Genomic DNA, 21393 nt, shown 5'->3' with positions numbered 1-21393 from the left:
GAGAAAGTAAAGATATAAGGGAAAGATTAGTCCAAAGGAACTAATGGACCACAACTACCACAGCCTCCAACAGACCGAGTCCAGCACAATTAGATGGTACCCGGCTACCACCACTGACTGCTCTGACAGGGATCACAATAGAGGGTTCTGGACAGAGTTGGAGAAAAATGTAGAACAAAATTCTAACTCACAAAAAAAAAAAAAAAAATTACTGGTCTGACAGAGACTGGAGAAACCCTGAGGGTATGGCCACCCGACACCCTTTAAGCCCAGTGCTGAAGTCACTCCTGAAGTTCACCCTTCAGCCAAAGATTAGAAAGGCCTATAAAACAAACAATAACATACATAGTTCAACCATGTATACAAGACTAAATGGGCACACCAGCCCAGGAGCAAGGATGAGAAGGCAGAAGGGGACAAGAAAGCTGGACGAATGGAAATGGGGAACCCAACGTCGAAAAGGGGAGAGTGTTGACATATTGCAGGGTTGGCAACCAATGTTACAAAACAATTTGTGTATTAATTGTTTAATGAGAAACTAATTTGTTCTGTAAACTTTCACCTAACTCACAATTTAAAAAAAGAAAAAAATTTGTATCAAGTCACAAAAAAAAAAAAAAAAAGGACTAGCTCTAGGTTTCCTGTTGTCAATGTTGTTGTGTGCTGTCGAGTCAATTTTCGACTCATAGCTACCCCATGTGACAGAGTAGAACTGTTGCATAGGGTTTTCTAGGCTGTAATCTTTACAGAAGCAGATCACCAGGTCTTTCTCCCACAGAGCCGCTGGGTGGTTCAAACCACCGACCTTGCGGTAAGCAGCTGAGCCCTTAACCATTACACCACCTAGGAATCCAAAAACTCAAGGTACCAGAAACTCTAGAATATGAGGTATGGCTGGCCAGCCCAGTGAGCACAACCAGGACCATACATGGTGCAATAGGTGCTCGGGAGAGCCTGTGCTCAGATGCAGTGGCCTGCAGGTTCCAGAAGTCTACCCAGGAGATCTCATAGGCCTGGTCAGGCACTCAACTTCTCCAGCTATGATTCCGTAAAGACCTGCTTTTCCTAAGGCAAAAGCTGGACGGAAGAACTTCCTACTTCTGGTGATGCCACTCTACAGCAATTCTGTAAGACTGAAAGTACTTGGAAGGCACAGCACTCTACACTCTAACAGATTTCATAAGGTACATTTCCTGAAGAAACTGGATCTGAGATATTTCGCCTGCAACTTTCTCCATTAACTAGAGTTCCTTCAGATCTGTGGTGCCACTTTAATGACTATCTTCATCTCTCCCCTCTCCCTCCTTCTAGTGCTCAATGATGCATTCCGAAACTGCAAGTAGCTCCGTATGGCAGGAGAGCAAGCAGCATGCACAGGTCTAGAAAAGACTAGACAAAGAAGCGGGGTCAGCCCTTGGAAGGGCTTATAATCTACTCTAAAGAGACTAGGCTTATCTTTAAGTCAACTGGGGAGGGGTTTAAAGTCAGGAAATAAAATTATTACATTCATATTTACAAATATCACAATGGAGGACAGGTTTTACGAAGAACAAATTAATGTGAGGAATGACTGGCGGGGAATCCAGTTAGAAGACAGTTACAAAGGTTCAGGCAAGAAATACTAAGGACCTGAATTAAGGCAATTTACATGGAAAAGAGAAGAAAGCATGGATACAAGATATGGTGAGTTGTAAAAAGTTAAAATCAAGGGCACTTGAAAATAAATTTGGAAGATAAAGAAAGAGCAGTCCGAGATGACCCTCAGTTTCCTGGGACTGACGACTGGGTGGTGGTGGTGTCCTTACTCAGTATATTCAGTAAAAATGTGCAGTTCTCAGTTCTAGGATGAAGTATGATGAGTATCATTTTAGACACATAATTTGAGCTACTGGGAAAAAACCCAAGTGCGGATGTGTAATAGGCAGATAATCAAGTGTCTAGAACTCAGGAGAAGTTAAAACTAGATATAGATTTCAAAGATACCAGGAGGTATGTAGTAGGTAAAATCCTAAAAGAGACATCAGAAAGAGAAGACAAAAGAAGCATATGACTACCACAGTTGGTTGTTCACACAATCGCCATCTCCCCCTTCTTCCTCACTAACAGAATTCTGATTTCGTTCAGATGCCCCAAGGAATGAGTCTGATTGGTCTAAGCCAATAACGGCCATTCTTTTTCTCATTTGACTAAGTCATGTTGACTAAGTCTTATCTAATGAGATGTCACTAAGGGTGAATTCTGTGGAAATTTTTCTACCTTGACAAAAGAGAAAGACATGTGAGAAAAAAATGTCCTTTTTCCTCCTTCCTTTCTGCATGAGACACGTCCTGTAAGGATGTGAAGCTTGGAGCTGCAGTAACCAGCTTGCAACCACTGGGAAGATACAACCACACACTGAGGAAGGCAGAATGGAAGGAGAAAAAGAACCAGTACCCCTAACGACATTGTTGCACTGAGAACCTACCTCTGACTTTTTTAAGAAAGCAAGAAACCTCATTGTGCTTGAAGCCATTTTCATATGGTTTGCCATTACCTGGAGCCTAACTGATACACAGGACCAACACAGACCAGTGAGAAAAGGAGGAAATCTGGTGTATTGCTTGTTCCACCATGTTCTTCCTAGCTGCACTACTTTCTAAGGTTTTCATACTCAAAGACTGGCTAAAGGAGGACGAGGTGTCTCCTGCTTCTGTGTTGTCCTTTTGTTTTAAGAAATACAAAGAAACATCTAAGAACTATTTTAATACTAATATATCTTAATATTTTAAGAAATACAAAATATTGAGCAAGCAACACAAATTCAAGAAATCTTAAAAAAAAAAAGTATAATAACTGTTGTGTTACTATGGCCTTGAGATAGTCTTTAAACTTGGAACTCAAACCACTCCCAGAGGTTATCTTTCAATCAAATGACAGATTGGCCCATGAAATAAATAGTATCACCTGTGAGTACTGTGGTCCTCAAAATGATCATCAAGATGAAGCCAAATGGTTAACATTTATCCTAGACCAAAGACGAGAAGGCTAGGAGGGACAAGGAAGCTAGATTAATGGAAATAGAACAACCAAAATGGAAATAACGAGAATGCTGATATATTATGAAGAATGTAACCAATGTCACCCAACAATATGTATAGAAATTGTTAAATAAGAACCTAATTTCCTGTGTAAATTTTCACCAAAAACACAATAAAATATTTTTAAAATAATAACTGTTGTGTGTCTGATCGATATTGAAATATTGAATCATTATAAAAATGGCCTCAAAATGTTCTTTTGACAGGGCCAGCTATCCATATCCTCTACAACCTCCGCATCTACCTCCATGCCTCTGACTACCCTAAACAGTAAGAGAGTCACCCAGATGAGGTCCAACAGTCTTAACCTCAACTTGTTGGAGTCTATTTCTTTTATTATGGAGTCCTGCTGGCACAGTTGTTTAGTGTTCAACTGCTAACCAAAAGGTCGGTGGTTCGAACCCACTAGCCACTCTGTGGGAGAAAGGTGTGGCAGTTCGCTTCCATAAAGATTACAGCCTTGGAACCCTATGGGGCAGTTCTACGCTGTCCAATAAGCTCACTGTGAGTCGGAATTGACTCAAAGGCAATGGGTATAATGGGTATTTCTTTTATTATGGTCTTATACATCAGTTTCCAAGCTGATGAGAGTAAAGCCTCATCTCTGCCTTTAAGTCCACAAAATACAGAAGCAAAAATCCAAGTGAAATTTCTGATTGAGTCACTTTCCTTGACTTTTAAAAGTACCTACCTTTGGACTTTTGGGGTGACAGAAACAGGATAGCAATAATTATTGTGGCAGACGTAAAATGTATTTGTATATCTATATCTATTCCTTGATTGTAAAAAAAAAAACCATTGCCATCAAGTTGATTCCGACTCATGGCAACCCCACAGGACAGAGTAGAACGGCCCCATAGGGATCCCAAAGGGGCTGGTAAATTAGAACTGCCGACCTTTTGGTTAGCAGCCAAGCTCTAAACCACTGCGCTACCAGGGCTCCTTCCTTGATTGCAGTGGTGTTTAAAGCTCCAAAGGTAATTCTCATGTGTGATTCTGGTTAAGAACCACTGAATTAAGGCATTCCTGGAGTCAAAGATGGTTTGATCATAGGGTTAACAATAGTTCCTCTTTGGGAAGTTCCATCCACGGTTACAAGAGGTGAGAACACACAAGTCTCATCAATGTAGCAGAGGTTTTCTAACAGCTGTAAGGAAATTAATGGGCCCCAATTGGAAATACGGTACTGAACAGCAGAAGTAGCCCACCCATTTCATCTACTTTTGCATACTTACTGAAGCTGAGGGCCTGGCAAGTAGATTCTTGCCCTTGATGTACTCTTCCAAAGATCTGTGATGCTCTGCCCAATTGAGAGAGGTCTACAGAATAAAGAAAAACATGAGTGGATTGTCCCTAAATTGTCCTCTCATCTCTCAGCATCCCAAAAATCATCCTTGGCTTCTAGCACAAGAGGCTTTGATTTCCAGAGGAGCACCCCACCCACCCCTGCCAAAAAGTAGAACTAATTTTTTTCCACACAGATCCTATTCATTACTTGATAGATGGTGTCTTAGTCATCTAGTGCTGCTCTAACAGAAATACCACAAGTGGATGGCTTTAACAAAGAGAAATTTATTTTCTCACAGTCTAGTAGGCTTCAAGTCCAAATTCAGGGCATCAACTCCAGGGGAAGGCCCTCTCTCAGCTCTGAAGGAAGGTCCATGTCATCAATCTTCCCCTGGTCCAGAAGCTTCTCTGCACAGGAACCTCAGGTCCAAAGGCTGATCTGCTCCTGACACTGCTTTCTTGGTGGTATGAGGTTCCCATGTGTCTCTGCTCACTTCTCTCTTTTATATCTCAAAAGAGATTGGATTAAGACACTATCTAATCTTGTCAACCTCATCAGTATAACCTCATTACAGTGATAGAATTTACAACACATAAGGAGATCACATATAACCTCATCATAGTGATAGAGTTTACAACACGTAAGGAAATCACATCAGATTACACAATCATACAGTACTGTGAATCATGACTCAGGCAAGTTGATAGATACTTTTTGGGGACACAATTCACTCCATGACAGATGGTGAAGTCATTTCTTCCACTCATGAGAGAAATGTTGCTACTGATTTTTTAAAAAGGGAAAAGAGAGGATTTGTGGAGATTACATGACATGAATGTCTTGCAAATAGTTTAGAAAAGATTATTCAACAGATGTTTTTAGAGTACATAGAATAGAATGCTGTGATCGCAAGGCTCACTTAGTGACCCTGAGCTCACTAAGAACAAGCCATGCCACATTGATCTCCTTTCCATTTTTGCTGGGATTACCAATCAGTATACAATCCAAAAGTGAAACATAGGGGATCACATTAAGGTGTGACACAAAGAGCTTATTAAAAAGGAAGAAACTGGCTCCTGAAAGTGTAATCGGATCAATATAACAGATCGTAGTAGATATACTGAAGTCAATATGAAGACACAGAATGGCTCCTGGGCCAGAGTAATATTTCACTGAGTATTTACACATGTAATAAAAAATTGTGAGACAGTGTGTGTTAGTAAGCAAATAATTTATAAGATACAGAGAAAAAAATGGTAAAAAGAAAAATGAAGGTTGGCAGAGCCTGTGAAAACATTGTCCAAGAAAGAGGATGTCTTGGCCAAAGATGGAATCTGTTTGGTGTCTGTTTGGCAGGTATATCTCTGTTGTGGAAATAGGTGTATTGTGGCTTAGCGTCATTAAGCATAAATCATATAGATAATTTCTCTTGTTCTGATCTATGCTTTCCAAAGGAACTTCTGATTATAACCTGGCTTCCTACATGTTTGCATCCAGAAAGAGAAGGTGCTAGCTAGAAGATGTGAGTGTCAAGTCTCTTCTGCAGTCCTAGGCCCAGTGAAAATTAAAATTGGTTCTGTATATTCTAAGTCAGACTCTTATGAACTTAGAATACTATAGAGATAAAGAGAACACAATCTAATTGACTCTGTTACTTTAGGCTAGACTTTTAATCTCTCATCCTCAATTTCCTTATCTGTAAAAATAGAGACAGTATAACTTCATAAAAGGGTTGTTGGATTAATGAGATAAAATACAGAAGGAGTTTAGCATGGTACCAGAGATTTAGAGTGTTCGACTCATTTATTCACTTAAGAGTAGCTGTTATCACTTTTACTTAGTAAATACATCCCTAAGAGACTGCTCCAAATCAGGATGCCAATTAAATCAAGTTCCTGAAGCCACAATGTTGAGAAATGGACCCTGGATGATGGTAAATGTTCTGCAGACCATCAGATGAAGTCTCTTGACCAGCCATTAAGCCTTCCTTGGTGACTCCAGCCTAGCCATATTCATTTCTTTCCAACTTCTACATTATATTGTATTTTGATTTTACCATGGCATTTAGCAAAGTCTCTAATGATATAGTGGTGGACAAGATGGAGATATATGGGCTAGAATAACCAATAGTATTCTTGAATGGGTTTGCATTGTACTGAGTCTTTAAAGAGAAAAAGCTCCATGCATTCATTCAACAGATATTTATTAAGACCCTATGAGCCAGCCATTATGAATATAATGTCCTGCTCTCATAAAACTTACAGACAAGAAGGGAAAGACATATGAATAATCAAGCTAGTCACAAAGTGAGACTTCAGAAAGTTTTCTTGAGAAAGGGATGCCTTGCCTGAGACTGAAAGATAATTAAGAGAACTAAAAGATACTCAATAATAATAATCCAATTCAAAAATGGGCAAAGGATCTAAATAGACATTTCCCTCAAAACAGATATACAAATGACCAATAAGCACATGAAAAGATGCAAATCAAAACCACAATGAGATTCCACATCATACCCACTAAACCAAAACCAAACCAAACCCATTGCCATCAAGTCAATGCCAACTCACAGCAACCATATAGGACAGATTAGAACTGCCCCATAGGGTTTCCAAGGAGTGACTGGTGGATTCTTTTGGTTAGCAGCCAATCTCTTAACCACTGAGCCACGAGGGGTCCACAAATATATACAGTAGCTTCAAAAAGTTCCCAATAAATTCGTGGTGAGCATCGCATGGATAAGGTGCAGGCCCCACAGCAGGCCTTGGGTGAGGAACGCTCCCATTCATCTCCACCCCAGATAGGGCTGCGGAGCCCCTTCAATGCCCTGCCTGGAGCTAGAGCCAAACACCAAGGGCCAATCAATAATGCTGGCTGGACCAAAACAAGAGGAATGAGGAGTGTCTGGGAACTCAGGAAGACTAGGCTTGCCCTCTGACATACTTTCCTTGGTTAGTAGTGCACTAGGCTGCTGAAGACAAACCAAACATTTACATTAAAAAGGAGTCACACTGCTCTTAAAGCTTGCAAGCAGCCATCCATGGTACAATTGGTTTCTATTTGCCTGGAGCAATGGAAGAAGAGGAATCAGGAACAGGAGTAGGAAATGGAATGTGTTGCTAATTGCCTCCACTAACAATTGCCTCCTTTGCTAGGAGACCAGAAGAAATCAATGGTGCCTGGCTAGCATTACTGAACTTTTTTTTTTTCTTTTTTGCATTTACAAACAATAAAATTATATATCTGGGAGCAAGAGAAGAAAAAAGCAATAATCACAGAAGTTCTGGCTGCTGGGCTGCTGGAGGCATCCAGGAGCAGACGCGGTTCTGTCCAGACCTCTCCGCTCCTTTCCTCTAAGACTCTTAGTGTTTCCTCCTCCACCCTCTCAATTGCATAAGGCAGATGCCTCCGTTATCCTGTCTGGCAGCTTGCCACTTCCAGCAATCTTGCACCCCAATTTTCCCAACCTATATTCCATTGTCTTTAAGCCTAGGGTGTGAATTTACTAATCTGGTCAATTAAAATTTGCTAATATCACTTTTCACCATACTTATTCCTTTCATCATACTTATTCAATCTGGGCAAATAATCTGAGAAGCTGGACTATATGAAGAAGAACAGGGCATCAGGATTGGAGGAAGATTCATTAACAACCTGCGATACGCAGGTTGCTTGCTGAAAGTGAAGAGGACTTGAAGCACTTAATGATGAAGATCAAAGACTACTGCCTTCAGTATGGATTACACCTCAACATAAAGAAAACAAAAATCCTCACAACTGGACCAATAAGCAACATCATGATAAACAGAGAAAAGATTGAAGTTGTACAGAATTTCATTTTACTTGAATCCACAATCAATGCCCATGGAAGCAGCAGTCAAGAAATCAAACAACACATTGCATTGGGCAAATCACTTGCAAAAGATCTCTTTAAAGTGTTAAAAAGCAAAGATGTCACTTTAAGGTCTAAGGTGCACCTGACCCAAGCCATGGTGTTTTCAGTCACCTCATATGCATACAAAAGCTGGACAATGAATAAGGAAGACCAAAGAAGAATCGACGCCTTTTAATTATGGTGTTGGTGAAGAATACTGACTATATCATGGACTGCCAGAAGAACGAACAAATCTGTCTTGGAAGAAGTACAGCCAGAATGCTCACTGGAAGCAAGGATGGTAAGACTTCGTTGCACATACTTTGGACATGTTATCAGGCAGGACCAGTCCCTGGGGAAGGACATCATGCTTGGTAAAGTAGAGGGTCAGCGAAAAAGAGGAAGATCCTCAACGAGATGGATTGACACAGTGGCTGCAGAAATGGGCTCAAGCATAACAACGATTGTGAGGATGGAACAGGACCAGGCAGTGTTTCATTCTGTTGTACATAAGGTCGCTATGAATCAGAGCAGACTCGATGGCACCTAACAACAACAACAATATCCCCAATAGGAGTTACGGAGCAGAAAGTTTTACTAACATTTTCCTGGAGGAAAGAGTTTGCCTGTATTTTTGTTTGCTTTGTTTTTTGGTTTTAATTTTATTGTACTTTAGGTGAAAGTTTACAGTGCAACTTAGTTTCTCATTCAAAAATTTATACACAAATTGTTTTGTGACATTGGTTGCAATCCCCGAAATGTGTCAGCACTCTTCCCTTTGCCTTTACCCTGGGTTCCCCGTGTCGATTCATCCAGTTTCCTGTCCCTTCATGTCTTCTCATTTTTTTGCTTCTGGTCAGTTGTTGTTCATTTGGTCTCGTATACTTGATTGAACTAAGAAGCATGTTCATTACTGAACATTTTGATCAAAGATTCTATAGAAAAATCCTGGTCAAAAGGGGGAAAAATGGGAAATAGAATTTCAAATTTTCATGGAATCCAGATTTTCTGGAGCCATGGAGGCTGGATGAACCCCCCAGAACTATTGCCCTGAGGTCATCTTTAAACCTTAAACCAAAAGTATCCCCAGAAATCTTCTTTAATCCAGCCGATAGTTTAGCTTAATTAGTAAAGAATGTCTGCCTTGAGTATGGTGCTCTTTTAAGATCTATATATATGGGATCAAACTGACAACAGCAACCTCCAAGTTTAGATAGGAAGCTTAGGGGCAGTGAGTTTATGTTAATGGTGAAGGAACAACTCAGAAAAGGAGGGTGAGAATGGTTGCACAACTTGAAGAATGTAATCAATGTAACTGAATTGTACATGTAGAAATTGTATGGTGTATGTTCAGCTGTATATATTTTCAACAACAATAAAAATAATAAAACAATTTTTCCTTTTAAGTACTACGAACTAAGATAAGACCCTTGAGATTCATCAGACTCTCAGTGGGATATATTCTCTTGACGAGGAGCCTAACTCATCAGATTTTTATTTCATCTTACTTTTTTCATAGCCCCGGTGAAGCTGGAGGTCTGAGAAGGAAGAAGCAGCGAGGCGGGCCTGGCGTTCCGAGAAGGCAGCGGGGCTCCTGGAGCGCCAGCCTGGACAGCGCATTAGACGCTCTCGTTAGACTCATCAGCGGGCTCTGCCACCGCGTCCCCAACAGCGGTGGCACGTAGGGCCAATCACAGGTCCAGGGCAGAGCTCGAAAGGCCAAAGCCAACTGCCCAGCGTGTATTTCACTCTTGTCCCGCCCTCCCCTCCCTGCCGCTAATTGGTGGGTTTCAAACCCGCGGGAGCCAATGAGAGCGGATGGACGCGCGGCGCGCCGTGCTTTGTCCCAGCGCGGCCTTTGAAGAAAAACTGTCGCTGAGGAGCCATGGTGGGGCCCGGTCCTGGTGCCGCCGCCGCCTCTGTCGGTGAGTATGACCGCGAGCCCTCGTCTTTTGCAGGCGTTGGAAATGGGTGGGGAAGGAAAGAGGCCACTGAGTGCGTCCTTTCCACCGAAGCGGTCCGCTCGCTCGCCTGCCGCAGTCTGCCCCTCGGCGGTTCCGGTCCGGGGTCCAAGCCCCCAGTACAGCCCCAGCACCGCGGCCCGAGCCCTGAAGGCGCCCGACCCGACCCGGGAGCAGCGGTCGGAGACTGCTCTTCCTTCTCCGAGCGCTGACAGGAGCTGCGGCTCCGGCCCGGTGAGACGTCTGGGCCTGGGTAGGCAGAGGCCGTGAGCGGGGCCAGGTGCCTCTCAGGCATCTTGCCAGTAAGTCCTGCAGCAGCCTTGCAAAACGACGTCATTGTCACCGCGTTTTAGGTAAAGAAACTGAGGCCCTTCGAGCCAGATTGGGTTGCAAGCCGAGACAGGGTACCGTCCTCTGCCGGTGGCGCGCGGCTTTGACAGCTGCCAAGAGGCAGCGCTGACCCGAACCTGAGTTTCCTGCCCCAGCGCGGTGCTCTTCCCTCTACACCTCTCGAGGCTGCTGCAGACTACAAGCTGACTGGTTAAATCTGCACAGACAGCTAAGGATCCTGGGTTCCCTGACCTCGTAGGCGTGCCTGGAGCCCTTTCCTGTCCTTCAAAATCCTCCTGCTCAGATGCCGTCTTCTCCAAGATACACACGGTGTTTGATCGTTTCAGTAATCCCTGTCGATTGCCTACTAGGTGCTAGACACTGTACAGAACAGTCCCTAAAGACAGGCATTTCTGTTCCCGTCGTATAGGCTCTGTGGCAGCAAGGTTTACTGACTTGCTAGAAGTTACAAAGCTGAGATACCTATCCGGTTTGTCGGACTCCTCAGCCCCTGCTCACCACACTGCCTTGCTTGAACCTAAAATATATTTCTTCCTAACTCTTGTGGATGCATCAGAGTCAGATATCAAAATACAGGGCAATGTAGTTCAGATGAGATCAAGAGTGGTTTTGCACCCCTGTAGTTTTTTTTTTTTTTTTTTTTAACCATAGTTTAATTGTAACCTTTTCCAACCACCTGTTCTTCTCACTCCCATAATGCTTTCTTTGCGGGTTTCTTATGGCCCCTGGGTTTTGCCTTATGTTATAATTACTGTTGTGTTTATTTTATCTCTACTACTAGATTGAAATTTCTTGGAGGCAGAAATCTTGACTTTCCAGCCCCTCACAAATGCCTTGCATAGGAAGTCACATGTAAACGTTTCCTATGACCCCTCTAACCTGGTCTATTTTGTCCTTAGTCCCAAAGGAAATCATGTGAGACTTTGTGGGTAAAACTCATCATTTCTGTCAGACAAAAAAAAAAAAAAAGAAAAACCAAGTGTGGCTTACCCTCTCAGATGGGACAGTAGCAGAATTTCTTTGTGCAGAGCATAGTATGTTATAGCTGAGAACAGTAGCTGTTGGCAAGGTCTCTGGGATTGGGTAAAACCGGTTTCAAATCCTGGCTTTGCCACATGTGAGCTGGGCAATGTTGGGCAAGTTATTTACCCTTACTAAGTTTCAGATTGTAAAATATCTGATAGAATTGTTGTGAGGGTTCAGCAAAGTAATGAAGCATAAAGGGCTTAGTATAGTGCCTGGTATATAAGTGCCCAGTAAATGATATTGTTGATGTTGATATTAATTTGAAGGCAAATTTATAGGATTAGGGAACTTTATAATAGCATTGTCCAAAGCCAAAATTATTATAGAAAAGTGTCATCTTTAGGAATATAAATGAACTGGTTAATATCCCTGTTTGTTTGCTTGCCTATTTTGCAGAAGAACGGCAAAGAAAGCTCCAGGAGTACCTGGCAGCCAAGGGAAAGCTGAAGTGCCAGAACGCCAAGTGAGTTGTCTACCCACAGATATGCAAGTTTTGTTGCCCTGGTTACTAATAGCAACTTAAAGCTTTTCAAAACATAGCTCTTTTGCTTCCAGTCCACCCAGACTGTACTGGAATCCTGTGATAAAAAGGGTATTTCAGTCTAGGCCTGGCAAAAACCCCTGGACAGTGCCTGGTCCATTGACAAAGACTTGAAAATTGTGATGGACTCCAAAGGAAGGAGGGAAGAGTCTACAATATTACTTACCCATGTTGGAAGCTTTTCCTGTCCCTCCTTTTTTTCCTGGGAAAGTGATTCTTATAAAGGCAATTTTGGTCAAGGAGTTGGTGGCCCTGGTTCTGCTGTTTCTTCCTCAAAGAGGAGAGCCAGTTATGATGAGTCCTCAGTAGCAACATGCCAGAATCCTCCGACCTTACAGTGCTCTTTGGCCATTCTCTTAGCACTGACTTATGAGGTGGACAGAATGTGACCACTTCCTGTATCTTCTGTTAACACTTTGCCATCTTAGTGGTGTTCCTTATCTCTCTTGCTTAGCACTGATGAATTTTCTCCCCATTTGAGTTGCTAAATTTTTCTTTGAAAATTATTTTTTTACCACATTAGCTTTCAATCTTTATTTTAATTTATTTTTACCCTGAGTTTTACTCAACTCTATTTCCTTGATTAAATTAAGACAATTCGTTTATTCAACAAATATATATTCAGTACCTACAAGAGGAGCCCTGGTGGCCCAGTGGTGAAGCACTGGGCTGCTAACCGAAAGGTCAGTAATTGGAGCCCAGCAGCCACTCCACAGGACAAAGATGTCGCAGTCTGCTGTCCTAAAGATTTACAGCCTTGGAAACCCTATGGGGGCGGGTCTAGCCTGTAGAGTCACTATGAATGGGAATCCACTCAAGGGCACACAACAACGACAACCTACAGTGTATCAATCACTCTTGATGCTAGAGATAAGATGACTCACAGGAAAAAAAAGTCCCCACCCTTCCAGGGCTTACATTCTACTTGGGAAAGACAAACATCAACCACGTCATGACCAAGACCCTGTTACTCTGGCAATTGTTTTTAGTCCGTAGGGATTGAATCCTTCTAAACTTTTCTCTACATTTTTTTATCCTTTTTCGTATTTTCTGTCTCATTAACTGGATTTCATAAGTGGCCCTGGTTTTTTAATTATATCACTTCTTTTTTTCCCTGAAAATTCACTAGTTGAAGATACTTAAACCAGGAAATTTTTAAAAATAAGCAGTCAGTTGTCTTAGTTAGCATTGTATCTCCAGTGCCTGGCACATTGCTATGTCCAGGGAATGATAACTGAATGAATAAGACTGCAAATATGAAGGAAACATATTTCATGAATATTGTTAGAATGCTATATTTATGCATAGGATATCTCTGAAAGGATCATACACACAAAAAAAGGGGGTAATAGCAGTTGTGGTCTCTGAGGAAGGAAATAACAGGACTAAGGGAGGGATGATAAGGAGACTTTATTGAATACAATTTTGAACTTTATCATATACAGAAATTCTAGTAATTTAAAATTTTAATTACAGTCATTTTAAGCACTACTTCCCAAGCCTTGCTGATTCTTTGTACTAAGGGTTAATTTCATTTTGTCTTTCGTAGGCCTTATCTAAAAGCCAAGAATATTTGCGCAAATCCTGCACCTTCTAAATCCGTGAGTAGAAACTAATCCTTTAAGAAATATCCATTTTGGAAAGAATAAAAATGTTAGCAACCCAAAGAACATGTATTGCAAAGATATTTCGCATAAACTTAAGAGCAGTTTATGTTTTTTTGAAAAGTACAACATATTATAGTTTAGTTTTGTTAACTGAAAACAACCTTGAGTAGACTTTGCTCCTCTATTAAGCTATTTGCCTGACACTTTTTTGACTTGTATTAGCGTATCGAGTCCTCAAGTAACCTTATGAGATAGCTACTATTGTTGTTAGGTGCTATCAAGTCAATTCCAACTCATAGTGACCCTGTGTACAACAGAACGAAACACTGCCTGGTCCTACCATCCTCACAGTCGTTGCTGTGTTTGAGCCTATTGTTGCAGCCACTTTGTCAATCCATCTAGTTGAGAGTCTTCCTCTTTCTTGCTGACCCTCTACTTTACCAAGCATGATGTTCTTCTCCAGGGACTGGTCCCTCCTAATAACATGTCCAAAGTTCGGGAGACAAAGTCTCGCCATCCTCACTTCTGAGCAGCATTCTGGCTGTACTTCTTCCAAGACAGATTGGTTCATTCTCCTGGCAGTCCATGGTATATTCGATATTCTTTGCCAATACCATAATTCAAAGGCATCAATTCTTCGGTCCTCCTTATTCATTGTCCAGCTTCCATATGCATATGAGGTGATTGAAAATACCATGGCTTGGGTCAGGTGCGCTTTAGTCCTCAAAGTGACATCTTTGCATTTTAACACTTTAAAGTGGTCTTTTGCAGCAGCTGTGCCCAGTGTAATACGTCGTTTGATGTCTTGACTGCTGCTCCCATGGGCGTTGATTGTGAATCTAAGTAATATGAAATCCTTGACAACGTCAATATTTTCTCTGTTTATCATGATGTTGCTTATTGGTCCAGTTGTCAGGATTTTTGTTTTCTTTCTGTTAGGGTGTAATCCATATTGAAGACTGTGGTCTTTGATCTTCATCAGTAAGTGCTTCAAGTCCTCTTCACTTTCAGCAAGCAAGGTTGTATCATCTGCATTAACACATGTTGTTAATGAGTCTTTCCTCAATCCTGATACTGCATTCTTCTTCATATAGTCCAGTTTCTCAGATTATTTGCTCAGTATACAGACTGAATAAGGATGGTGAAAGGATACAACCCTGATGCACACCCTTCCTGATTTTAAACCACGCAGTATCCCTTTGTTCTGTTCAAACGACTGCCTCTTGGTCTATGTGTAGGTTCCACATGAGCACAATTAAGTGTTCTGTAATTCCCATTGTTCGCCATGTTATCCATAATATGTTATGATCTACACAGTTGGATGCCTTTGCATAGTCAATAATAGGTACTATTAGTGTCCCCATTTTACAGATGAGGGAACTGAGTCACAGAAAGGTTGCCAAGGTCACATAGCTATTAAGTGACACAGCTGAGAGCCTGTGCTCTTAACCACTTTGTTATTCTGCCATGAAGTAGCTCAGTAGTCATTAAAAGAGAACAGCTATGTTGGATCTTCCAAGCTACTTAACAAGAATATGCTTCCTGATTAGTTCAATGCAGCTAGATTGTGGGTAGAATAGTAAAGCATCCTAAGATACTTAAGGTTTAAGTTGCAGAAATAAGCCTTCAGAAAGGGGCACAAATTCTTCATCTACAACAAAATAATCAATTTTTTAAAAGTCCCACCTTCCATTTTTAAAACCATAGTTTTATCTGAGTTCTAAAATATAACAGAAATAGTGTTCCCCAAAATGAGACATTGGCACAAACTGTAGTAAATTGTCATGACCCAGTCATCATTCATATCAACTTGACAGCAAACAACAACATGTATGTGTCGTTTTCCAAGCACATGACATCACTAGACACTGGAGGATAGACAAACATACATAAGATTAAGTTCATCTTCGATGTGAACAGTTGGTTGGAAAGCACTGAGTTAGATTTTTGCCTTTTGCAGATTGAACCAGTATAGGGTACAAGTCTTAAAGGAAAACTGCTGGGAAATGCCCTCATTCAGAATACTGTTGAAGCTTCCAAGCTTCTCTAGAAACTGACAGTACTAACTTCAATAAATCATCTCTTAAATAGGAGTGATATCTACCTTATCTACTATACGTAGTTGTAAAGATAAAAATGAAGCAGGGACAACAATTATGGAACTTAGGAGAAGTTAAAAGCACTATGCAAATAATATCCTTACAATTGTATAATGCTTTATAATTTATAAAACACTTGATACATAAAAATAATAGCAAACATTTGAGTGCTTATTATCATTCAGATACTGGGCAAGATAGTTTACATACATTATCTCAATTAATACTCAGAACAGTCCTGTAAGAAGGGTGACCACATGATTTAATATCCAGATCAGGACACCTTTCACAGCGCAAAGGGAAGATGTTAATTATGTTGGGTCAACAGGCATAAATCAAACTATCTTGGAAACACCAGGATGTATGGCACCCTTCCTACAAAATAGATAGCATTATTATTTTTCCCATTTTCAAATGAGAGGACTGAGGCTCAGAGAGATTAAGTACTTGGCCAAAATTAGGCAGCCAGTATATTTGAACAAAGGACTTAAAGTTTTTCCAGCGTACCCTTACTGTAGTGTTACTACTCAGAGGAACACACACAGTTTTTCACTTTCTCTTCCTGTCCAGGAGTTTTTGATATTGTCCGATATAGTGCTGAAAGATGACACAGGACAGAGCAACGTTTCATTCTGTTACACATGAGATCGCCATGAGTGGGAGCCGACCCAATGGCGGCTAACAGCAACGGCACTCCAGGAGTTTTAATTGAACCAAGATTTGAAAAGATTCCTTGGAGCCATGTTCTTAAAACTATTGAGAAGCAGTAATGTATAATAGTTAAGAACTGCTTGGGTCCGAATCCTAACTCCTTCATTGCCTAGCTGAGTAGGCTTGGGCAAGTTATTTTAACCTTATCTGTAAAGTGGGAATAATAGTAGGAGACATCTCATAGAGTTGTTTGAAAGGATTGAGGATTAACTGATTAATACCTATTAGAAGTACACTTATAAATGTTTGCAGATTGGGATATGTCTTCCTCTAGGCGTACATAAAGTACCTCCAGTGAGTACATAGGCACACATTTTAACAGAATCAATTTCCAGATCTTCCAACTTCCATGTGTGCTTTTACCTAAAATTGATTTGTTGGAGAATGCGCCTCACATGTAGTGTCTACTTTCCCACCTTCCTGGAACTGTCGTCCTTCTTCCACTTTTTAGTTCTTTTTTTCCTTCTGCTTGTCTTAGGCAGACCACTTACCCAACCCATCCCTAATCTTAATATGGTGCTTTGTCCTGGGGTGGAAATACCTCCAGGTTACAAAATCAATGGGCAATTAGAAATATTGTTGTTGACATGGAGAAGGCAAATGACCCTGGTCACTGTGTAATAAATCCTTTTGCAGTTCAGGTGATTTCCATTTCTTTGCATTGGACGAAGCAAAGAAGGCTCTGATCAAGTTGTTATCTGGTAGAACATTAAAAATAATTTTTTGCTGAGAGATCAACTATGTGCCTTTGGGCATATACCATAGAACTGAGTGATATTGCTGTAACAGAACATCTTGTATTCCCATCTACTTACTTAATATGAACAAGTTTTCTCAGTGTTTTTGTTTAAAAAGAAAGAAAAAGGAATAAAATTGATGCAGAACCCTGTCTCATTCTAGCAACACGTAATATAGTCTTCTAGTGAATGCATGAATTAATTGAGGGGTAAAAAAGCTCCAAACAACTCATGAAGAGCTATATTTCCATTCCTTTGTGGAAAAATATTTTACTTTTTATGTTTAATAATTGTGAATCAAAACTGGTAATATTTATCTTGTTTTGCTAAATTATTTTTAGTCACAGAAAATAAATTTACATATATTTGTAGAGAAGTTTGGTAGGGTAATGAATAATAAACTTATAAGCATAAAAATCTAAGATAAAGATTATGTGGTTGAACTCAAATAAAAAGTAGATCAAGGAGAAAAGGGAGTGGTGTTGTATTTTCAATTTTAAAGAAAAGCGTGTTGTACAGTTTTTTTAAAATGGATTATGATGAATATCAAATTTCATTTTATCTTAAAATGCCAATATTTACAGTGTGCCTGAAACTGCACATTTTGCAACTATTAAACTAACAGTGAAAAAACGTTAGCTGTTAACTTTTAAAAGTTTGGAAGGGTAGAATTTGTCAAATTATATGAACAAAAACATTTGAAAACCACTGACTACGTGACCTCTACAAACCCTTAAAGATAGCCCTTATTTCATTGTAGCATATTTTTTGTGTATATATCTTTTCTACTAGAGTTTCTGAGAGGCAGGTGTCATCTCCTGTCATCTTTGTGTTCCTTTAGAGTCTAGCACAGTACCTAGTATATAGCTGACATTCAGTAAATCTCTCTTAAATGACTAAATTCTAGTCATGCCCTTTGTGAATTTTATCTCTTCTCTAGCTTCATGTGTCCAGAATGAAGAAACCAAATTCAGTTTGATCTCAACTGTTTCTTCTTGTGCATTCAAACTTTGTTTTTTATCAAATTGATCCATCAATTCTCAGGTGGGTTGAAAAAGACCAGGAGTCAAATCTAGCTCCAACCATGCCTCTAACTCCCTGCCCAGCCTTGGGCAACTCAGTTTCCCTCTCAAATGGAGGGGATACATTCAGTGATCTCCAAAATCTTTTCTAGCTCTAATGTTTTATATTTGCATATTGATTGAATGTTGATTCTGCTAGCCCGATGACTCTTCTAAGCACTGCTTTTGTCTCTCAGTGGAGTGTTTGAAACTGCAGAACCAGTTTTACTACCCATGAGTTGGCAAGATCAGACTGACCTAAAGGAAAGATATTAAAAAAATGTATAAGAGAAAATATTTGCAAATCATATATCTGATAAGGGTCTAGTATCCAGAATATATAAAAAAAAAACTCTCACAACTCAATAATTAAAAGACACCCCAGCTTAAAACTAGGCAAAGGATATGAATGGACATTTCTCCAAAGAAGATAGACAAATGTCCAATAAGCATGTGAAAAGATGCTCAACATCATTAGCCACCAGGGAACTACAAATCAAAGCCGCAATAAGATACCACTCCATACCCACTATCTTAGGCTGGGTTTTCTAGAGAAGTAAAACCAGTAAAGCATATAAATATTTATAGAGAGAAATTTATATCAAGGAAATGGCTCACTTACTTGTAGACACTGGAACATCCCAAGTCCATGGGCCAGGATAGAGGTGTCTCCTGATTCACAAAGCCACGGGGGCTGGCAAACCCAAGATCGGCAGATCAGAGAGCAGGGCTCTTGTTCACAGGCTGCAAAGACTGACGAATCCCAAGATCAGTAGGCAAGCCCACAGGTAAGCTGCTAGCTCAAGTCCCAAGAACCGGAGGTCAGATGAACAGGAGCCAGCTGCAGGATCCAGAGCGAGCGAAAGCCCACAAGCCTTGCCAGAATGTCCACTTGCATTCAATTCAGGCCACAAGTCCAAGGAAACGCCCTTTCAACTGATTGGCTACTTACGGCAGATCCCATCATGGAGGTGATCACATTATATCAAATGTCATCATGGAAGTGATCACAACATCATATGACTGCCAAACCACTGAGAATCATGGCCCAGCCAAGTTGACACACAACCTTAACCATCACAGTCTACCCCTCGTCAACTTGGCACCTGTACACATCTCCTTAAACTATACATAATCTCTAAATAAAGAAAATTATAAAGTCATACTTGGCACCTGACATGATACAATGAACACACATACAACTGAAAATGCACTAGCCCTGATTACAAGTTACATTTTATAAGTAAAGAAAACAAAAATATTTCATGCACACATATAACGCAGAAATACTCATAACAATTACAGTCTTCATTTCTGCAACTGGTCACATGGTCGTAACTGGTATTTGTAACTACCTTCTTCCACCACCCATTTCATATTCCTTTTGCCTAAGCAAGCCCCTCATCTGGTCATGGTTCCTTGCCTGGTGGGGTGACCCAAACCTTCATTCCTGAAGGGTCTGGGCCATTAGTAGTCATGTCAGAATTGGGTTGCTGTAGTTTTCCATTGACTTTAATCACAGGGCATAGTAGTACTAAGAGACACTCTAAGGGGTCTTCAGCATTCCAGACATAATCTTCTTTACCTCTACTATGTAATGTCAATCCAATTTCCTCTTGGTAATCAGGATCAGTCACACAAGCCAGTATGATAACTCCCTTCTTTGCCTGTTGTTCCAGAGGCATAAGGAGCCCAAAATGGCCAGGTGACATTCTTAGCTCCAGTTCAATGGAATCAGATGTGTCTCCAGGTGGGAGCATCTCTCCTTTTGGAACTAAGACCTCTAGACCTGCAGAGCATAAGATCATGGGGAGAAAAAGCAAAAATCTTGTGATTGGGTCACTAGGGGTAATAGTGAGTGGTGCCACTCCCATTTCTACCCCTTGATTCCTGGACCCATGAATCCTGGCTAAGGGAGAAAGAGCACCTTATATTGAACACGGTTTAGAGCACATACAGCCTCCTGGAGAATGTTGCCCAAGCCCTGCAAGGTATTGCCTCTTAACTGGCACAGTAATTGTATCTTTAGAAGGGCATTCCATCATTCTATCAAGCCAGCTGGTTCAGGATGATGGGGAACATGGTAAGACCAGTGAATTCCATGAGCATGGGTCCATTGCCACACTTCATTTGCTGTGAAGTGAGTTCCTTGATCCACGGCGTGGGATACTATGACAGTGGATAAAGCATTCTGTAAGTCCACAGATGGTAGTTTTGGCAAAAGCATTGTGTGCAGGGAAGGCAAATCCATTTCCAGAGTAAGTGTCTATTCCAGTAAGAACATAATGCTGCCCTTTCCGTGATGGAAGTGGCCCAGTGTAGTCAGTGGCCCAGTGCTGGCTGATCCCCTCGAGGGATGGTGCCATATCAAGGACTCAGTGTTGGCATCTGCTGCTGGCAGATGGGGCACTCAGCAGTGGCTGTAGCCAAATAGGCCTTGGTGAGTGGAAGTCCATGTTGCTGAGACCATGCATAACCTCCATCCCTGCCATCGTGGCCACTTTCTTCATGAGCCATTGAGCAATGACAGGAGTAGCTGGGGAAGAGGATGACATGGTCTGTGGAAACCATGTCATCCTATCCACTTGATTGTTAAAATCCTCCTCTGCTGAGGTCACACGTTGGTGAGCATTCACATGAGACACAGATATCTTTACTTCTTTGGCCCATTCGGAGAGGTCTATCCACATACCTCTTCCCTATAACTCCTTGTCTCCAGTTTTCCAATCACATTCCTTCCAAGTCCATCCAAACCATTGGCCACAGCCCATGAATCAGTGTACAATCGCACATCTGGCCATCTCTCCTTCCAAGCAAAGTGAACAGCCAGGTGCACTGCTCGAAGTTCTCCCCATTGAGAGGATTCCCCTTCACCACTGTCCTTCAGGGGAGATCCCAGAAAAGGGCTGTAGTGCTGCCGCGGTCCACTTTCGAGTGGTGCCCGCATATCGCGCAGAACCATCTGTAAACCAGGCACGAGTTTTCTCTTCCTCAGTCAACTGATCATAAGGAACTCCCCATGAGGCCATAGGTGCAGACTGGGAGATGGAAGGTAATGTG

General features: G+C 41.2%; 1 protein-coding gene and 1 long non-coding RNA gene across 3 annotated transcripts in view; one reads left to right on the top strand and one right to left on the bottom strand.

The window, feature by feature from the left end:
• Positions 1-1427: 1427 nt before the first annotated feature.
• On the bottom strand, positions 1428-9860 carry LOC111822857 (uncharacterized). The gene is made up of 3 exons (XR_002825955.1): positions 9748-9860; positions 4313-4396; positions 1428-3024 (listed from the first exon to the last, which is right to left on the bottom strand). It is a non-coding gene; the product is annotated as an uncharacterized LOC111822857 (long non-coding RNA).
• A 258-nt stretch (positions 9861-10118) lies between these two features.
• Positions 10119-21393, top strand: part of CKAP2L (cytoskeleton associated protein 2 like) — a 35086-nt gene continuing 23811 nt past the window's right edge. For both annotated transcript variants that reach the window (XM_004388862.2, XM_023742815.1), the window contains exons 1-3: positions 10119-10164; positions 11974-12040; positions 13668-13719. In XM_004388862.2, coding sequence (XP_004388919.1) covers positions 10125-10164; positions 11974-12040; positions 13668-13719 — 159 coding nt within the window. In that variant the 5' untranslated portion in view covers positions 10119-10124. The remainder of the gene's footprint in view (positions 10165-11973; positions 12041-13667; positions 13720-21393) is intronic.

Source organism: Trichechus manatus, unplaced genomic scaffold (assembly GCF_000243295.1).
Source record: "Trichechus manatus latirostris isolate Lorelei unplaced genomic scaffold, TriManLat1.0 scaffold00219, whole genome shotgun sequence".
NCBI lineage: Eukaryota > Metazoa > Chordata > Mammalia > Sirenia > Trichechidae > Trichechus > Trichechus manatus.
The sequence above is the reverse complement of the archived record's forward strand: the minus strand, read 5'-3'. Positions and strand labels throughout refer to the sequence as shown.